Source organism: Elaeis guineensis, chromosome 12, assembly GCF_000442705.2.
Source record: "Elaeis guineensis isolate ETL-2024a chromosome 12, EG11, whole genome shotgun sequence".
Taxonomy (NCBI): Eukaryota; Viridiplantae; Streptophyta; class Magnoliopsida; order Arecales; family Arecaceae; genus Elaeis; species Elaeis guineensis.
In genome coordinates this window covers 80,217,291-80,238,217 of record NC_026004.2, presented here as the reverse complement: position 1 = coordinate 80,238,217, position 20,927 = coordinate 80,217,291, and the positions used below count along the sequence as shown (strand labels likewise).

The 20,927-nt window shown below is 35.7% G+C and overlaps 1 protein-coding gene and 1 non-coding gene across 2 annotated transcripts; one reads left to right on the top strand and one right to left on the bottom strand.

Moving 5' to 3' along the window:
- Positions 1-917: 917 nt before the first annotated feature.
- Positions 918-1,023, top strand: LOC114912914 (small nucleolar RNA R71). Its single transcript, XR_003798903.2, has one exon. It is a non-coding gene; the product is annotated as a small nucleolar RNA R71 (small nucleolar RNA).
- Positions 1,024-7,132: 6,109 nt separating this feature from the next.
- On the bottom strand, positions 7,133-20,290 carry LOC105033328 (T-complex protein 1 subunit eta-like). The gene is made up of 14 exons (XM_010908084.4): positions 20,109-20,290; positions 19,758-20,018; positions 18,866-18,991; positions 18,575-18,778; positions 16,441-16,610; positions 16,221-16,356; positions 15,885-16,001; positions 13,726-13,845; positions 13,532-13,630; positions 13,369-13,458; positions 11,980-12,061; positions 11,816-11,904; positions 11,649-11,723; positions 7,133-7,553 (listed from the first exon to the last, which is right to left on the bottom strand). The coding sequence occupies exons 1-14, from the start codon at positions 20,121-20,123 to the stop codon at positions 7,452-7,454; spliced, it is 1,686 nt and encodes a 561-aa protein (XP_010906386.2). The 5' UTR covers positions 20,124-20,290; the 3' UTR covers positions 7,133-7,451.
- Between the last annotated feature and the right edge of the window lie 637 nt (positions 20,291-20,927).

Here is a 20,927-nt window from a genome sequence, read left to right as displayed (position 1 = left end):
GCTTGTCAATTCTGCTTGGTGGCTAATTTATGACTTTCTCATTTCTAAGGATCATCACAAACTTAGTGTGTTCAGAGAAAGGTTTGGGGCCATTTGAGCTCTCAGCCATATACTGCCCTTTTAGGATGCTAATGGGTTAGCTCAAAAGTTTCTCCTCCTCTCTCCTACTGAAGGCTGTAGCTAGTTGACTTATCTAGATCTCTAGCTTGGCAATAGACTGTATGTGAAAATGGAGGAGCTGGGTGTTCATTTTCAGTCTTTTGAGTGCTTGCAGCACCTTCTCCTCGAAGGCTGAATTATGATTGCTAGGGAAGGATTGGGGAGTATTTTGGTAATGATGGTAGGATGGGCTCCTGTATTGTGCTTCCTGGTAAGTGGGTCTTTGTGTAGCCGGATTTACCACAAGTTATGATTTCCATGAAAAATTTGGATGATTCCTCTAGCCGAGATTATACATATTAGAATACGGGTTGTTTCCTAGCCTAAGAGCATTTTGGGTTTAGGCCTGATCAGTTTGCTCCTACACAAGCTTAGGAAATTGATGTGTAGCTGGGCAATCACCAATTGAATGGATAGGGCTTGAACAAATGATACAAGCATCCTATAATTGCTCAGGTGGAGTGGGGATGTGTCCAACTTACAATAATTGATTGAGTTTCTGGAATAATTCATCTACCTTGCTATGAATGTCTATAGAATAGCCTACCTCATATATTCCACCCCTCTTGGATAATGTGGGAGTCTCTCTAGAAGTGGCAAACATATAATGTAAGAAATTTTTGCTCAAAGTTTCAAATAGCTGCTAGGCTTCATACTTACTCTTGAGCATGAATGTCCCACCATAGGAAGAATCAATCATTTGTCTATGTTTTTCTAGCAAACCATCATAAAAGCACTAAACTAGTTACCATTTGGGTATAGCATAGTGTGGACACTTGTGAATGAGGTCTTTGAGCATCTCCCATGTTTCATGGAATAATTCTCCATTCAATTGGAAAAAACTAGTTATGGCTTTTCGGATCTAGTTCATTTTTCCAATCGAAAAGTATTTCTTGAGAAATTCTTTCTGAAGATGGTCTCAAGTCAAGATGGTTACTGAATCTAAAGAGTTTAGCCAGTATTTGGTCTTATCTTTGAGGAAGAACGAAAATAGTTTCAACCTAAGTGCATCGTCAGAAAAGTTTTGAATCTTAACTATCGAGTAGATCTTAAGAAACTCATCTAGATATTTGTAGGAGTCTTCATTGTTAAGTCCATAATAGGATGGCAGCATTTAAATAATGCTGGACTTAATTTCATAATGTGCGGCTTTCACAAGTGGTACTTGAATACAAGGGAAGTAGGTGTATGATGAGGGAGTGAAGTACTCCCTTAATTGACGTGGTGGCTCACCTTCATGGTTTGGATCCATGGTTTTAACTCGGTTCATTCTAAGTATTCTCTCTAGCTCTAGATCTAATGGGTGCAATTCAGGTTGTAAGAATCGACATCCAAGCATATACCCATAGGCTCTAACTGAGTTCTAAACTTTTTTTTGTATTTAAAAGAAGAGGAAGAGAAGAAGAAGAAGAAGAAAAGAGGAAGAAAAAGAGAAGTCTAAAGATGAGAATCTTAAAAGAATCCTAGACCTAAAGATGATAAATGAGAAGGTTATTTTTAATTATTTTTATTTTTTTTCAAATAAATGATACAATCAAGTCAACTCTATCTTAGGGTTAGCCTAATTTTGAATAGCTCATAACTATTCCAAGTTAGCCTTCAAGCCCTTCAAGTCAGAGCTTGACCAATCAACTAGCCAAGTAAGTGTAAGGTCGGTGGGAGTCCTCCCATTATTTTTCTTAGACACCAATTAAATTGATCAGATCAACGAATGGAATCAATTATAAACCACCTTCTTTCGGACCTAGTCATCCCACAAACCACTTGCCTACACACCAACTAGCTGACCAAGTCTAACCTAGTCCAACTCTTAGGGTCACTTATCCTATTGAGCTCAAAATCCTTAGAGGTCAATATCTAATTGATTTTAAATTAAAGATTTAGATCAATGCAATATGAAGGGTGATGATTTTTGAGCTAAGAAAGAATGATCAAATTCTCATCTTATCTTATTTAATTAGATAAAGTACCCTTAAAGTGTTTTATAGAAGATGTAATGCAATTAGAAAAGATGTCCAAACATGTTAAGTTCTTTTATTATGTTTTAAGTTTCTGTATATTAATTAAGTGTTATGAGATGTATATTTTATTTTTTTTATATTAGATTATTTAAAGTAAAAAAAATAAAAGATAGGTTTTAATTAAGTTAATTAGATTTGAAAAGATTTAGAGCATCTAACTAAATAAAAAGTAAATTATACTAAAATTAAAAGATAATTAGGTAACTTACAAATAAAGTAAAAAATCAAATCTACTTTCAGGATAGTAAATTATTCTAAGCTATAAAAAGCAGTAAATCACTAGGCTATAAAAAGTTAAAAAAAAATTTATACATGCAAATAAAGTAATCTAACGAGAAAGTAGTAAATTTACCATATATGAAAAGCAACATAAAGCAGAAATAAGCAATAAAATATATATATATATATATATTTTATATCTTTTTGATTTTTGATTTTTTTTCAAAAACAACCGTTCCAAGGTCCCTGGCAACGACGTCAAAATTTAATATCATTTCACCAAAATTATTTTATTACCTTATTTCTACAACTACTATGTAGAGTAGCGGGAGTAAAGGTCAAATCCACAAGGACCGAGGGATTGGTTATTTTGGAAAGCCAAAAAGGAAGAAGATTGAACATGGATTCTTTCAATAAAAACTTATGTCAAACTAATCTAAATGTAAACTAACTACAAAGTTGATTAGGCACAAAAGATTCGAGGGATTTTTTAAAACATTATGCAAACAGAGTCTTGTTTTCTTTTCATGTGATCATGTTTGTGATTAGAGTTTTACAATAATCTATCCTTGGAGAGCATAAGCCGTACCCTGAGATCACGTCTCATCCTGTGAGGTATAGACTATGCAAAATAACATCTCACAGAACTACAAAAAGAGAGATTATTTTTCGAAATGATCTACCTCTCTTAGATCACGGCCCATCCTAACGAAGTATAAACTGTTCACATGAAGAAAAAATAGAAAGCTAATAAAAAACTTGAGAAAGATTTGCAATAGAATCAAACGTATTTTTATTTATCATGAAGAGCAATACATAAGATAAAAATATAAAATATAAATCTATTTACAATATGATTTACCCCCGAAGTTGAAGTTCCTTGCTGCGCCTTTTGGTAAATCTGCTCGCCTTAGATTCTTCGTCTTCCTCCTGGTTAACTGTTTGAAATAGAGGTTAAGATAGTTGGAAGGCTTGGTTTAGGGATTCCAAGGGAGAAGGAGAAGAGATGTGGAGGAGAGGAAGAAGGTTTGAGGCATGGAGAAGATGGAGGGTAGCACCTAGGGTTAGATCTCTCCTAAGATGGCTTAAATATGGAAAAGGTGTAGAAGGGTAGCGCCTAGGGTTAGAATCTCCCCTAGGATGGCCTGGTGTGAAGGAGAGAAAGGGAGAGAATAAAGGAGGCGGCAACTAGGGTTTGCTTTTAGGTGTGGTGCTTGATGCACTATGCTCTAAGCATGAGGGTTTATTTATAGGGGTCAAGGGGTGCAAGGATTTTATTTCTTTTCCATGTAGGATTAATACATATAAGGAAAGGCATGAAAGGTAGTCCATGATCTTAATGGCTAAATTCTCCTCCATTGATCTTTAAGTCATGTTCATACTTAGATCTTCATGAGTAGGTGCTTCAAATTATAGCCCTTAGATGGAGTGTTTTGCTTCAAATCGTTAGATCTCTTGCCTTTACTGATAGCCCCCCTTTGAGCTGATCTTGGTTCACTTGATTTGGAGCCAAATTGAATTGAATTGAACCCAATCTCTTGATTACATACAAAGTAGAATAAGAGCATCAAATTTTAATTAATTAATATCAATCAATATGATGTTTGATGTTTTTATTGCTATAAATTAAGTATTCATCACGGTGTATTGATGAATGCTATATTTTGAAAATTATGTATCACTTTATCTAAAGATGTGTATTGAAATATTGGATAAATATTTTGTTAGATATATATCAATTAGTTATATACTCTGTATTGATGAAATTAAATTCGATAAATATATATCAATTTAGCTATAAGTGTATATTAGATCATTACTGAGTGTATATTAAAAAAGCTTACAGTATGTATTATCTGGTTATATATTTAGTATGTATCATACGATCATATAGTATATATCGTTACGTGCTGAAAACGAGAAAAAAAGAGAATACTTTAATCATAAGACTAATAACTCCATTCATAAAAAAGATCATTAACTTTTAGACTCATACTTTAAGATTAGTATTAAGGGACACATGGCATATTATGAAGCCTGCCATATGATGTTTTATAGTAGCCACCCCATATGATTTTTGTTCGCACAATAGAAGGCACGTGAAGAGCCTAGTCGATAAAAATGACCCCTCTAGTTCTGACACTTGTGGTGTAAGGAAATCACCGTATGACCCTTTAATATATAAAAAGATTTGGATCTTCCATGTTGTTGTATTTTCTGCTATTACTATCTTGCTAAATAGTAGTATGCTTTTCCAACCATATATATATATATATATATATATATATATATATATATATATATATGTGTGTGTGTGTGTGTGTGTGTGGTGTGTGTGTGTGTAGCGGTGTATTCATATGCAGTGACAAATGAAACTAATATGCATAAACAAACAATTGACGCCACTCAACTTGCCCAAGCTCCATCAAAGATAGGCTCAACCACCGAGGGAGTGGCCCGGCGGAATGGACCTTTGCTTCTATGCAAGTGACCCAGATTCGAGTCTCAGTAAATGCCGGAGCTTCAATTAAATGGTAGGATGCGAAAGATCGAAAGGAAGTTGATCCTGACAGTCTGGGCACGAGTATTGGAAGCAGTATCCAGACTTCGATGGTGTGGGGTGACGTACTCATCCATTGGGTTTGCCCATATAGTGGGAAGAAAAGTCCTTCTTCAAACTCGCTCTCCGAATCAAACATTCTCTAGTAGGGTTGAGATCTTATGGTCACGTCAGAAAAGGTAGTCATGCTAGGACGTCCCCCTCCAATCTCTTTTCTGTACTAGAAAAGATAGGCTCAAACTATGCTCCATTAAATGTGTCAGTTGACCCATGCTTGAACCTGATTCATATACTCAAACTAATTTTCAATCGAGTGGGAAATAGATCCAGTTCTATCAAGCCCGAGAAATTAAGGCACAAAATAAATTCTGTACATTACAGTGTGTGTGTGTGTAACTTAGCTTGTAAATTATTGTGGAATCTAATCCAATTGCCGTTCTTTCTTCACGTTTAGTTTGATTAATAAAGTTTGAGTAGGGAACCCACATGCAGAACTGAGTTTGAATGTTAAAATAGGTCAGGACCAAATTTTCACTTAACAGCTTTTCTGCGCTCATATACTTCTGGAAATAAGAATTGGTCTTTCCGATAGATCATAAGAGCATATTTGATTGCTTTGAAAAGACTTTCCAGAACTTGGCTTCGGGAAAAAATTTATTTTTGAACTATCTAAAAAATAGAAAAATAAAATAATGTCGAGATGAGTTTATATATTTCTAAAAAAAATATATTTTTTTTTCATACATGCCTTCCTAAATATTGAAATTTGCATAAACATTCTTTTCAAATTGATATTTGCATGTATACTCTCATAAAATATTTATTTTATATATATATTTATATATTTATATTATTTTTTTTATGCATATGCATCCACTCTATTTACAGTATTAAGAAATTAACATATTTAAAATTAAAATAACTGATATATCCTAAATAGATGGACCCAGAAAAAAAAAAAAAAAAAAGTATAAATCAAATAACAAATTTATAATTAGATTCATATAATTTACATATTTAGAAAGATATATATGCAAAAAAATAATTTTATTTTAACCTATTTCATTGTTTTAATATCCAAATTAGTTTAGTTGCAATCTCAATATTTTCTATAAAAACATTGTTCAGGGAAAAGATAGATTCGATGATTAGATAATAAAAATAATTATGAAAGTTGGTTTATTAACCATGAAATTGTTTTACTTTATTTTTTTATTTATGATAACTATTTTATCTTATTTAATCAATAATTGGGTTATAATATTTGTTGTTATTAATGCATTTGTGAGGGCATAGATCAAAATATAGGAAAAGGTTACAAGCTCTAAAACGAACATGCTAGATTGTAATAATCAAGCTTATTTACTTTGTTATGCTCGTAGACAGATGGAAGAACAACATCAATCTTTCCCAAGTAAAACCACTAAATGACTTTGAATCTTTCAGGCTCACTAACTACGTCCGCACCATGTGCTAGAAGGCCATCCCTTAGATTAAGTACATTAAGCTACTCTTTTTGGAACTTCAATGTTTCAGAAAAAGAAAATACCTAGTATATGAGAATTATCTGACAAATTTCAATCATTACAAGATAATCATTGCGAATCTGTTACAACACTTTTCTTTAAACAATCTGTAGAGCATAAGATAGGATCCAACCATCTTCATCTATAATAGATACAATGAAAGAGGAATTCCAGCAGCAATGAGAGGGGCTCGGATTTTAATGGTGAGAACTGTTATGCTATTGACGGTGGAGAAAGGAGTTGGAGGAAATATTATGATTCTAGATAGAAAAGTGAAAGAGAGGGATCGAGAAAAATCAAAACCTTTCTCAAAGTAATTAGAGAAATTAGAGTGATCTTGAGCAAAAGAGGATGATCGCATGGAAAGAGGAAAAGTTCGATGGACTAGAGTTTCAACAAAACCTAATAATCTATTATCTGGTTCAGATATAAAAAGGCAATTTCATCATTTTCAGAGATACGCACGCACACGCACGCGCACACACAAATATATATATATATACATATACATATCTACACACACACACACACATATATATATATATATATATCAATCCTACACCTACAGACAACAAGAATCCTCAGAAATGAAGATTAGAAATATCAGAAAAAATAAGAAATCTTACAGCACCAAAAAGAAAGTCTCCTAGCAAAATAATAAAATTTGAGAAATAAGATAAATCAAGTGGCAGCTTTCCCCTTTAATACAATCCAACTAACAGAATGACAGGCTTTTGAACAAAATGATTTGAGACTGCTACGTTAACTAAATAATAGCCCCATGTTAATCCTGTTTGGACAAAAGATTAGCAGACCACGTTTGTTTCAAGCAGGCCTGGCCATGCCTCAACTCCCACAAGTTACAAGCCGAAGATGACACGGATCCGAATACTAAAAGCAGGACCTCAAGAAACACAACTGACTCCAAAACTTCACTTAAAGTCATACAGCTCTGGTACTAGGAAATCAACGTCTCCGCATGCCTCTTCCACCGCGACCACGGAAGGCTGCTCCACGACCCCGGCCAGCCATTGCATTGGCAGCAGCTTCACCTTGTGCACTCTCCGACTGGTATCATGCGATCAGCATATACACAATTAGGAAATAATCCTTTCAAACAAAGTCAGTACATGAGACTACTAAAGAGGTATAATTACAAGAACTGAAAACAGCATTAGCCCTGTGGTTCCTGGACTATTGTAACAAAACTAATCCATTAGGATTTCGACAGGTTATTCCATATTTTTACTATGAAAAAAGATGAGCTATTCCATTTTTACAAGCCCAAACCCCAGATAGCTCTCTTTTCTAAATTAAAACAACGAACCCTATTATTTAGTGAATGGGACAGAATAAACCTGGTTGTCTAACCTTTGATTAATTGATCGACTCCATTGGACTTTTCCCTAGATGACTATTATACCTTCAGAACCTGTTAGGAAAGGGCAGGATCTGCCAAAACTGCATGGTTTCAGGTCCTAGATATTACAAACCCAGGGCAATCTGGAATAGTTCTTTTGGTTCATGAGGCAACTTCAATTCACTGCAGGGATGCAATATCCTGCATGACTAAAAATAAAAAACTCAGGCATTTTTTAATCCACGATCATCGGTTCTTGTCTCATTTTGTTTAGCCCTTGATCCTCTCTCAACGTGTGTTCCCATTCTCCCCCATCCCTCACAACCGATCCTGATACCGGTGACGACAACCCCCCCCCCCCCCTCCTTTCACCACAGCCACTGCCAATGGCCACCAACAGCAGGCCCTCCACCGACGCCTCTCCCTCTGACATAGGCCCTTCACCTCCTCTTTCTCCCTCTCACAAATCCCCAATAATTTTGTGTTGGTTTTGGGTAGTGCTTTTTCACCATTGTTCGATTTTGGTGGTGAAGGAGATGAGTTTATTTTTTGGATTTCTCGATGCAGTCGAGCCTATGCAATAAAATTCGATCTTTATTTCCATTTTAAATGTGGCACGCCCATTTTCCCACTTGTCTATTTTCCTAGTTTTCTAAAAGAGAGATTATCTCTGTAGTGATTCGATACATTTGGTCTATTTTCCTAGTTCAGTCTCCTTTTAGCCAAATCTGAAGCCAGCAGTCCATTATATTAGCATGCCTGTTATGGCTTTGAATGAATGCCAAACTCTCCCATGGGACTGCAAAAAATTCCTCTCAAGAACCAATTCCTAAGATATTTGAGACCTTGATGTTTGCTTTTACCTTTTTGATTCTACTATAGACATTTAGCATGTTGATTTATTTACACCTTTTATAATTTTTGTTGCAGGTTTTGCTCCAGTCAATATAATTATACCTTTCCTTCTCTTACCCAATCATATCTTGATATAATGTTTGACCTATTCCTGACACCCACTTTATAAATTGCCAACTGCTAGGTCATTGTCTGCTAATAGCCAACTTCTCTATCTCATATCCTATGGTCTATGATGAAGGATAAGAATCTAACTATTCAACAACTAGTCTTTGAACTTTTAGTTAGGATCCTAAAGACCTTGCTATCATTTAAAAAATCAAGATTTGAAAACTTGATTTTGGTTTTGGTTTCAGAAATTCTGGTTTCAGTCAAAAAAATGATGAAAATTTTTTTAAAAAAATCAAAAAAAAAAAGGAAAACAAACTTATAGCAAGTTATTATATTACATTTTAGAGCATTATGTTATAAAGGTTCTTTATTTTTGTCATATGGCAACTTTCCTTGAAGTTTAATATTGTATATAAGTGAAACTGCTAATGCGTGTGTCCAATCCACGATGCCGCCTAACAGGCACACCAACCACCACCTCCATTTGGTCCATCATGAAAGCCTGCCGTCCCTTGTGCTTTTCGAATAAGAATTCCTGTTTCAGTTGCAACCAGTATGCTCGCTGGAATGTATCTTTCACTTAAGCCTCAATTCTCATTACTTATCACCAACAAGATTGAAGTTAGGTCTGATTTCTGTCTGCACCATTAAATGGATGATGATAAAGTTCTGATATTCATAATTTGAGAGGGAAGCTGAAGAATGGATCATCTCCAGAACATATTTTTTTAGATTGGCAGTGGCTGACGGTGAAAACTTTTGACTCCACTGCAAAACAAAGACTAAAATCCACAACTTACTCTATTTTAGCTAATGCTACAGATTTTGGGATAAACTTTGAGGTTGGCTCAGTGACACGTTAAACTACCACTTTTGAGTCAGGAAGACCCTACCAGACAAACTCCAAAGCCAATATTCAACAATAAATTCTGAAAGAAAACACCATCCACTACCTGTTGGCAGTATGAAGGAGAGGTGGTGATGAGAGAGAAGGAAAGAGGGAGAACGGACATCATTTGGTTCATGGATGGATGAGGGCAGGTTAGAGGGTCTCTATATAACCATGTTCACCAGAACTCTAAGGGTATAACAGGTATTTAAGAAGTGCAACTAACAATATCGTAAGTTAGGGTCGGGGCCTATTTTTCTATTACAATAAATTATAATGGTTACTTGTATGATTTTCTAAAAAGGAAGGGGGGACTAGCCCTTGGTATTCAATGCAAAATAGGCAATTGCCATCACAAATTCCCTATTCTTTTCAACTAAAATCAGATATATATCACCTATTCGGTAGGACTTAATATAACTGATTAACTAAGCGATGGTGAAGCTGATGAACATCTGAGCAATGTTAATTCAATAAAAAAAAAAAAGAAAGAAAAAAAGATCTATGCTCACAGCATTCGGGCAAAAATGTCCCACATTGAATAACAGAGGAAATGAATAAAGGCAAATCACACCTAGTCACGGTATATAAGTTTACCTGATTATGAGATTAGAAGTACAATATAATGTATAATAGTAGAAAATTTATCATACAGTTGAATTAATATTGGTAATGGCCTCTTTCAATCGTACCACCTCCCTAAGTCACATGAAGCTTCCAAGTCCCTCGAACAGTAACTTTTTGAAGTTTGAAGATTAACATGTAACATATGTCACTTGCAAAGGGCATAAAGGATCAATCAGAATATCACATCAATTGAAAATCTAAATATCTTTCCACTAAGCTAATTTCTTTTCTACTTGTTTGCAATGGGGTCACCAACAAAGAAATAACTCAAAATAAAACCGCCTAAAGGAAGATTGCAAATATGTATTGATGTTAGCACCATCCTGTACCCAAGGCACCATCTTTTGTTTAGTTATCAAATCAACCCCACCACCCCCTCCCCCCAGCCCGAACGCACCAAAAAAATAAAAAAAACACCAGGGCCAAGGCCTTTTATTAGCCTGCATATAAACCTGACAAAGCCTTCTACATAACAGTCAAAAAAGAGAATAAAATTGCACTAAACCACCTATATTCATTAAAGAAATCTCTACAGCATGCCTACAGAGCATGGACATTTGTGAAGAGATGAAAATCACAATGCAACTTTAACTTTTCCTAGAAAAGATACATCCGGTCCATCTATTTTCCCCCTATTTAACCATACAAATATTTATAAGTCATCAATAGTTGACATAACCTCAAACATGGGACCCGATAGGCTTACTATCACAAACTCTTGAAAATTTTGTTAAATAAAATCATGCATATTGATATCTTGTTACTGCATGTTTTAAAATGAGATGGCATTAAATTTGCTATATAATTTTTCACCTTCCTACATAGCTGTCATAAAGTTATACAGTTCCCCTTGCACAGAGTTTTAGAATGAAAAATCAACAAAGAAAATCTAGGAAAACTACTGAAAGCCCAGAAAGCAGTCAAGAGTAATGCATCCAGGTAGAGAGTTGATATCCTTTCCAGCATTAATCACATCGGTTCATGGTTTCTAATTATGCATCACTTGATATGCACTTCTCTTCAGTTTCTTCAAATTGATGAGCAAAACAAGGTAAGTGAAATAAAGAATATAATTATAATCATGTAAAGCAATAAAGATACAAGATTGAAAGTGCGCTAACTGAAAACTAATTTTAGAAAATGTATCCAGATATAACTAAATTTAGCAGTAAGTCTGTAGCATTAGTTAATCAAATACAGAGACTCAGGAATAAAGAACTAGATCTTTAATTGTTCACAGAACACAAGTTTGCAATATTTATCAACAATAGTCACTATAAAAATAATCAGATAGCATTCCCATTTCAGAAAGCAAGGTTACCTTTGGATTTTTAACTGTCTCGTCCACACTCAAGATAAGACAGGCAGCTTCTGTTGCAGCATTCATAGCATTAATCTGCAATTCATGTTTACAGTTACTACCAACATTACTTAACAATGTAATATAGCTACTAGGGAGGTAGGTTAGAAAACAGACATGATGTTTACCTTAACAACTGCAGGTTCCCATACAAAGTTAGCAAAAGAATCTGCGATTCCACCGGTATTGATATCTACACCATAATTTGCACCTTGACCTGTCGTAAGAATGTGTTAGTCTATACCAGTATAAGAAAACTTTGTACTGGTGTATAAGGAAGGAAGAAGCTAACCAGAAGCATGTTTTTGTCTGAGTTTGTTCAGTATATCCGTTGCATCAAATCCAGCATTATCACAAAGTTGCCGTGGAATAACCTGCACAACAGGACAATCACTCAGAACTAATCTAAGAAAATATAGCATGCTTCTATCCTTCACTGCTAATATAATAATATAAAATTCAGAAAGAGGATTTTTGTTATTTCCTTTTCCTTTTTTTTTTATGTTGGGTGGGGAGGGGGTGCCACACGGGCAATGTTATGCTGAGCCATGACCTGGTAGAGTATAAGAGTAGGACTGATGATGAAAGACTACAAGTTACACCTGATCTGTTATTTAGATTCTTTTGTTTCCATATAAGTAACATCAGGAGTTCAGAATTACCACACAGGCATAGAAAGATTATTTTCCCCCCACTTACGCAGCCAATGCAATTGTTTGGTACAATCTTTGACACTTATATACAAAAAATATGTTTCAGTTTTGGCTCAGGAAAGAGTAAAATGAATATTAGGTCACATTATAGTTAGTTGAGTTGCTCCAGAGGCTGCATATATCAGATATGCATCCAGCATTATATGATACAATATTTTAAGCCTAATGATTTCTCAATGAAGTATAATTAAAGGTCAAGTCAGAACAGGGAAAAAGAACAAACATGACATACATGCAAATCCATCTTTTGTCAAGATTCAAAGCAATTAATGCTGCTCAATTAGTAATCCCCTCCGTCAGTATCAGCTATAATATGGGGCTTAAACTAAGAACAAGGAAGAAAATGCATTGGTTTGCTTGGCTTTAGGTTGCAAAGGTTTGCTATATGATAATGGAATTGTAAAGGAATTTATCTTTGACTTGCAAAATTACCAAGAGATTGTCATGATATTTGTATGATATGCCATCTTACCTACGCATGCCAGTTCTACAGCTAGTCGCTCAAAAAGGAAGGCACTAACAGGCATTGACTTTTCCCAAAACTCATCTTCCCCAAAAAAAAAAAAAATAGAATGGAGTAATTGATTACTCTAGATATTTTAAAGACTGATAGTTTATCATTATTGCAATTTGCATCTTTGTTGAGTCATTAGCAAGATATTTTGATAATTCTTTTGACTATACAAATTAGATAATGCACAAGTTTGATTAAGCAACGGTTAAGATTCAAGAAATAAGCACATTCGCATAATCCAGAAAATATATTTACCTAAAGCATCATTAGACTATTATAAGCCCAGAGCCTGCTTTAGGGCTCAATGCATACCCCAGCACCACAGGAAAGACAAAAAATGGAGCAAAGCTGATCACGCATATTTGCAATTCATGCATGGACAAGATATTAGCACCAACAAACTTTAAAAGGACAAAAGCAATTAGTTAAGTTGAAGAAAGGACTACATGCCTACCTCAAGAGCTTTAGCATATGAATTAATAAACAACTGTGACTTTCCAGCAATTGCCCGAGCATGCTGTCTCAAATATCGGCTTATCTCCATCTGCAATAATATCAAGCAGATTACGCTCCACGAAAACATAATAAACCATATCAGGTGGCTACAAGTAGCTTACATCTATAGCACCACCACCAGCCACAACAGTGGAGTTCTTTAAAGCCCTTCTGACAATCATTATGGCATCATGCAAGCTTCTTTCAGCTTCCTCAATGAACTGAAACAGATTGATAACAACACAAACAAGTAAATGGACCTAGACTATGATAATGAGGTCAATTAAGTAGAGAGCAATCATTCATAGCAACAAACCTGATCTGCACCACCACGGAGAACTATGGTTGCTGTCTGACCAGAAGGGCAACCACTAAAGATGTTAAATCGTTCATTACCTACTTGTCTTTCCTCGAACACTTTGCAGGATCCAAGAACCTTTGACAAAAACCAGATTACAGAAGGCACATGAGAAAGAATGTTAATCCAGTGTTACAATAATTAAAAGGGAAAATTATGACATCCCTCGAGGTTTCACCCATTGACACATTGACATCAAAAGTTTAAAGGCTTGCATATGGATCCCAAAACTTTAAAATCGTTGCAAAGAGACCCAGCCATCAGTTTCTATTGGGTCACGTTATGATGGGAGGGTCACTTGAGATGTTAACTTTTATGAAATACCATAAGTGCCCTTCCCAAAAGTTTTTTGGTTTTGGCACAAGTGGAGTGGAGGGAAAAAGAGTCACATGGCTCTCATGTGACTATCATCTTTCCCTTTTTTTTTTTGCATGGTCTCTATTCCCCATCCATGATCAAGAAGCAGAAAAGAAAAGGTAGGGGTAGAAAGGAGCATAAATCGGGCGAAAAAAAAAGACCATATAGTGGAGGTAGAAAGAAGAACATAGATCAAAAGGAGAGTGGGGAATCTGGGCCATAATGGTTCGAGCTCTAGCAACAGCTATGCCTCCACCCAACGCTTCGGCTAAAACATCATGGTCTATTGTGACTATTGGTTGAGGGCACACCTAAAGTTGGAGTAAGCACAAATTCGACATCTCATGCGCCAGACTTAACTGCTGAATGAGCTAGTACATTTTTTTTCCATTCTTCTCCGAAGGACCTATGTTCTTCTCCTCTATTTTAGCATCTCCTGTCAACAAAAAAAAAAAGAAGAAGAAGAAGAAGACTTCCACCTTTTGACTTAAAGCCATGATTGAGGATTAAAACCATGGAGATTGGTTTCTTTGCAAGAGAAATCAAAGAGGAAGAGATTCCTCATGGCAATTAAGGAGTGAAATCCCAAAATCTTTGATAGTTTGTGCACATACCCTATTTCCGTTGCTCATTTCTATTTTCCTTTGTAGCCTATGTATGTTGTGAAGACCTACAAATCATCATTCCAAATAGGTCTTCACCATTCCCACTACATCAAGCAAAAAAAAGGGAAATCCCCAAATGTTCACAGTTCTAAATGGGTCATCTTACAAATTTTCAAAATAGCATATACTAAAGAAGATAGCAAAGGAATTTGGGAACAAGAATAAACATAAGCAAAGAAATGAATCTATTTTTTATTACCAATCAAAAACTCCACCAAGTTGGCACTATTTCCCCAGCAAAAACATCTTACGAAAGACTTCATAATAGATTTTGGAGTTTCTTCCTCACTTCTGAGCAATAGAACCATATCCACAAAAAAAAAAAAAAAAGAACTGAAACTGATGGACTCCAAAACTTAAAAGGGAGGCATCTTTCTTTTATGCATCACTCAAACCACTTATTAGGTTAAATCCCCAAAAAAAAAAAGGCACCTCCTTTCCTCTATCTTAACCTCTATGGCAACAGATATAACAAGACTCTTAGGGCAAAGAAGCAAAAGTAATCAAAAAATTGGCTAAAACTCCTAAACTTTCAGCCAAAAAAACCTTTAGAAATTCATTAAAAATGTTTCAAAAGGAACTTGTTAGGCTCTGAAAAGAATTAGAAAGGCAAACCCAACGAGCTCTCAGCCCCCAATTTCGACGCAGCAATGGAAGACTGGAGTCAAAGAGGAATCCAAAGCTCTCGATCTCCTCTCTTTAGTGGGAAAGGGAGGGGGTGCTTCCTCTTTCGTTAAAGCTCCTCTTTTGGGGATAATGGGATGGGTTGGAGCATGATTTATACCCCATAAACAAAAGTATTAGTTGAAGGTGATATGATGGCATTTCAGTCATTTCATCTTTTGTGTTAACATTGTTAAGTCGGAGACAAATGAATGGGCCTCTTTACAACAATTTTAAAGTTTTGGGATCCGTTTGTAACTTTTTAAACTTTTGGGATAAAAGTGCAAATGGATGAAACCTCATGAGGTATTGCTGTAATATTCCCTAATTAAAAATATGTTAAAATAATGTTTCTAAGGCCATCCATTATCCAACCAAGTACCACTAACAACGCCACATCAAAAAATAATACTAGAGAAGCATGAGAAAAACCTCATCAATAATGTTGTTGACAGAAGTCTGCACAGTTCCACCTGTTGCTGCAGCAACACGTTGCAGATCCTCTTCCATTACACGACCAGCACAGAAAATATCCCTATCTGCAAAGTACTGCATAAATGCCAAACTATTATGATCTTTGACATGCTGCATAAAGCAGTAGAATGCTTGCTCTCCACCAAAAGGCTAAGAAAGGTATTCCCATCCTGGCATGGGTTGATGATTGTAGTAATCTTTTTCTTTTCCATTTGCAATTAGGATCTCAGCAAATCTAACTCAGCTGAAAGAAACAGGAAAAAAAGGCAGAAAGTAGCAATCAACAGATTATACCTGTGTTGCAAGGTCACCAATTGCCAATCGTGAGAGAACGATTTTTGCTCCACTTTGTACACACTTATCTAACTTGTTGTAGATGATATTCCATTCAGCATCAACAATTGATTGATATTGTAAAGGGTCCGACAATCTGCAGAAAAAACAGTAAAAGATGTGATAAAAGAATAAGGAAAAAAAAAAAAAGAGTCAGCAGTAATAAGGCCAACAAGCATACCTGATTTCTGCATTTTCTTTCTCCGATTTCAATTCTAACTCAATGTTTAACAAAAGGATTTTTGGATTCAGAAACTTTTTTGGTTGCTGCTCAAAACCAGCATAAGAAAATGTCTTCTTGAAAGCAACACCATTGACAAGAAATGAATCTCTCATGTTACCCCCAGGGACCTATAGAAAAAGGACCTAGAATTTAGAGTTTGGTATAAGTGATAACAGCTGGATCTTCATCACCCATGTCTCAATTACAAAAAAAAACATTTAATTATATTATATTTTATTCTATTTGATTATGAAACAATAAAACAGCATTTTCTAAAAAAATTAGAACCACCAAATGAATACTTTCAACTAAAACAGAAGAAAACAGTTGTGCAGTACTACATGACTGTAAATGAAAGACGATTTTGTCTAACTTCTAATATCCCAACATGAATGCTTTCGTTGTTAGATGAATTAGCAAATGGATTTGAAGGCAAATAAAGCTTTTCCTGGTGAGTTTATTTGAAAGCAGCAAATGTTAACAAAGAACTACCCACACAAATGTGCATGAGAATGTGCATCATGATGCAAAAAAATACAAGATATTAGTTCCATTAACAGATACAAGGTACAGCAAACAACTAAAAAAAGGCAGTACATATATTCTTGGAAGATTTGTCCACAAAATAAACATAAGCCAAATAAACATCTAACTGTAAGGCATACAGACAATAAAATCTAAAATACACCTTGCATGGCAGCCTTATCTACATGCAACATAACTCAAATCCTTAAAAAGCAAGACTTGGCCTCATCATAATCCTTTGTACCAATTTGGCTGAGACAAGTCGAAGAATCTTAAACAAAGGACTCTGCATTAAACTCAAAATACCCTCAGAAAGGTGGTAACCTACAAGCATAGGTAGTAAATATCTTCATTTATCTTCTTTATTGCACCCGTCATCACAAGAATGTACATTGATATCATCAATCAGTGTCCTCATAACTTGAGCTCCCAAATCAATAAATGGTTGTTGGCTTGATCATGTATGGTAATCAATCGACGTTCATGATAAGCCTTTACTTTCAAAGATTCATGGTATATTATACCCCAAAGTGATGGTTGCTGGTACTGAACTTAAGCTACATCCCAAAAAAATCAAGATTGAATGCCATAAGGACACTAATAAATAAATAAATAAATAAAAAACGAACAACTTCTCAGTAATTGTTGTCAAATAGCATTTGAACAGTCAAATGTATCCCTAAAGTTTGTCCACATTTATACTCGACCACTTCCCAAAAAAAAAAAATCAGATAAAGAAAATCCATCAACGTTTTTTGTCCTCCCCATTTGGACAAACACACAGAGTTACAAATAACACTTAAAAACTGGAAATCCACAAGGGCCCCAAAACACAAACCCCAAAAGTCCTCCCCCACCAAAGAAACCCCCAGGCCCAAAAACGACAAAAAGAAAGGGACAAAATCTAATTTAAAAGATTTTAGAAAACAAGCAAGCACCATCACCTTCTAGTCCAATAATACCCATAATTGCATCCTTTTGATAGAGAAGCTCTTATGAATTTCTAATAGAGAACTAGACTGGAAGGACTGGAAGACTCCAAAAGAATAAAAACTGTATGCTTTGGGAAAAGCAAAGGATTGTTGCATCAACAATGCAGGTGAAGATACAGGATGCATGCTGAAGTGATTCAACTGACGGGGTAAAATGATGGATGTGGAAGATTCACAAAAAAGTTTTCTTTTTTAATTTTTTAATAGATATCCTCAAAAATTCCTATCTTCATCAACCACCTATTTGAAATCCTTCCAAAATTTTGTAAATAGTATCTATCTTCCTCTAGCAATTAGCAATCTCGAATTTAACTTCAATAAGTACAAAAGACAAAGGTACTAGCAAATGACAAGATCTTTTGCCCCCATAAAGAGTATTTCTCTAAACAAAAGCAACTCAACATGGTGAAACCAACATATGTGGTTATTTCAACTTACCAAAAATAAATAAATAATAAAAAATGTCTAGAAATTATTGATCGCAAAATTTTTAGCAATTGCATACATCATAAAAACAGGAAAATAAAATAAAAAGCTATCGAACCACGACATCATTTCAAGAAGATAAGAATAACCTTCTTAATCCCAATCAAATTTAGCCTATCATCACTGCCAATAGCCATGACAGCATCAACAACCATGGATGCAAAAAACTCCTTCTCACCACCAATAAGCTTCGAGGAGAGAGTTGTAGCGGCACATTTTGCCAATAGAGTTTTCTTTTCTTCGAGGCTTTTCCCTTCTATGCTAACAGCAAGTTCTTTGATTTTGTCAATCGCCTGTGACACATATTATCCAGTTCATAAGTTCGCAATGTACAGTTCGCTCAATTATCCAAAATTGAAAGAAAACACTAAGATACTGACCAAATAGGATGCAATCCGATAACTTCTGATGAGATTCTGAGAGTGGACTCCATCCTCAATGAAAGGTTTCGCCTCCTTCAAGAACTCGCCTGCAAGAAGCACTACGGTAGTTGTTCCATCACCAACCTACACCACATTTTAGTGTGGAAACTTAATTCAAGTCCCCAGTGTTCCTTCAAAGCAGGTGGCAACAAAAGCTTAATAGAGATAGAAAAGCTTGTGGACAAAATTATTTAACTAGATACAACCAATGTTACTAAATTTAATAAACTGTTTAGTCCAGAGGCTCATTCACCTTTGTTTTTTTGTTTGTCCTTATTAAATTCCAAACCAACAACATCTGCATTTATAGGAGACCTAGCTTACCGAATCCAGTATAATAACATGAAATTTCTATCAAATGCTCTGTAAACAAGAAGTATATGTTTGAGTACAAGGATAAAAAGAGTAAACATAGAACAAAAATAAAATGTAATAGAAATCCAACTAGGATAAAGATGCAGCTATACTGTTTCTAGGCCAGAAACCATGTATATAACCATAACCCATAAAAAGAACCGAACTTCCTGACCTAGCTCACAGATTATTGTCCCTTATTTGCAAAGTAATTTCTTGCTCATTCACTCTTTCTTTTTTTTTTTTTTCCTATTTTGTACCGGTGTAACAATAGCTTCTTTCACATGTAAGAGTAATGCTCATCTAATCAAAACCAAAATCCCCAATCGAGTGGGGAAACAAATAAAGTTTCAATCTTTACCATCAAAACCTAGAAAATTCAAAGCTTTTCTTCCCAGCCGGTGGCATCTGTCCATTCGTACACAGAAGGGAACATTCCCTCCTCTCTTAGTTCCAAAATTGTAGCAAATGAAGATTATGAGAGCAAGAGAGTTACCTCCGAGTCCTGGGACTTGGCGATGTCCACAAGGATCTTGGCAGCGGGGTGGACGATGTCGAGAAGCTTCATGATGGTGGCGCCATCGTTGGAGATGGTGGTGTTGCCCTTGTCGTCGTGGATGAGCTTGTCCATCCCACGGGGCCCCAGAGTGGTCCGGACGGCGTCCGCCACCGCGGTGCAGGCGTTGATGTTGCTCACCACCTGCGCCTTCCCCTGGGAAGTGTCCGTCCCCTCCTTCAGCAGTATGATCTGGGGTTGCTGCAACCATCGAACCAAATCCACGTCATTAGCTAATTAGCTTCCATTCTATCTTACACCAAGAACCGAGAGAGGAGGAGAGAGAGGTACCAGCATCGCCGCCATTGGAGAATAGGAGGAGATGGAGAGGGATGAACAAGAAAGGGAAGAGATTGACGTTTTGGGATTATTAGGGTTTTGGAGAGCTGAGAAGAAAGAGAGAAGGGAGCAGGCCGGGCGAATAGGCAAGAGAAGGTTTCAAACGATCGAGGATACGAGGGTTTTAGTTTTAGGCTGAGCAAGGGTTTGGTTCGTGCGATGCACGCGTCCGGTTGCGGTGCACGTACGAAATTGGTTCCCGAGGGCGTAGACATCTGCTGTGGTTTCAGTCTTCTAGATGTGCAGGAATGAGGAAATCTTTGGAATACACGGAAAGAAAGTTTGGAACTCCTCCATCGCGCCACTTTAAAGGGATTCAGAACTCCCCTATGTAAAGTTTGGCATACAATTCCTTTAACAGTTACTTTACAAACTTATAAGGCAAAGTTAATTAGTGTACAATTTCTTTAAAGAAAAATATGCCGTAAAGTTTCAATATACAATTAAGTATGACACATAGTGTTGTATCAGTGCTCCAATATCATTGTCCACATCATCGCCATACACTATAGCAAAATTTAATTATAATATATAATTTTTTAAAAGAAATATATGATAAAACTTAAATATATAGTTAAGTATGACACATGGTATTGTTGCAGTATTCCAAAATAGCTGTCCATATCATAATTCACGTCATCAACCTATGATGTTCATCCACACCATCAACCAATATCATTGGTCCATGTCACCGACCATCAACATCATTTTCATATCATCGATTTATGTCATCAGCCTACACCATTGATCCACATCATTCGTCATCATCCA

Bases quoted from the DNA above. Each gene is read 5' to 3' on its own strand.
- LOC105033328 (XM_010908084.4), bottom strand. The intron at 13,459-13,531 runs GTAAGCTACTTG...ATATTATTGCAG, and splicing joins CTGGTGGTGGTGCTATAGAT to ATGGAGATAAGCCGATATTT. The intron at 7,554-11,648 runs GTAACCTTGCTT...GCATGATACCAG, and splicing joins AGACAGTTAAAAATCCAAAG to TCGGAGAGTGCACAAGGTGA.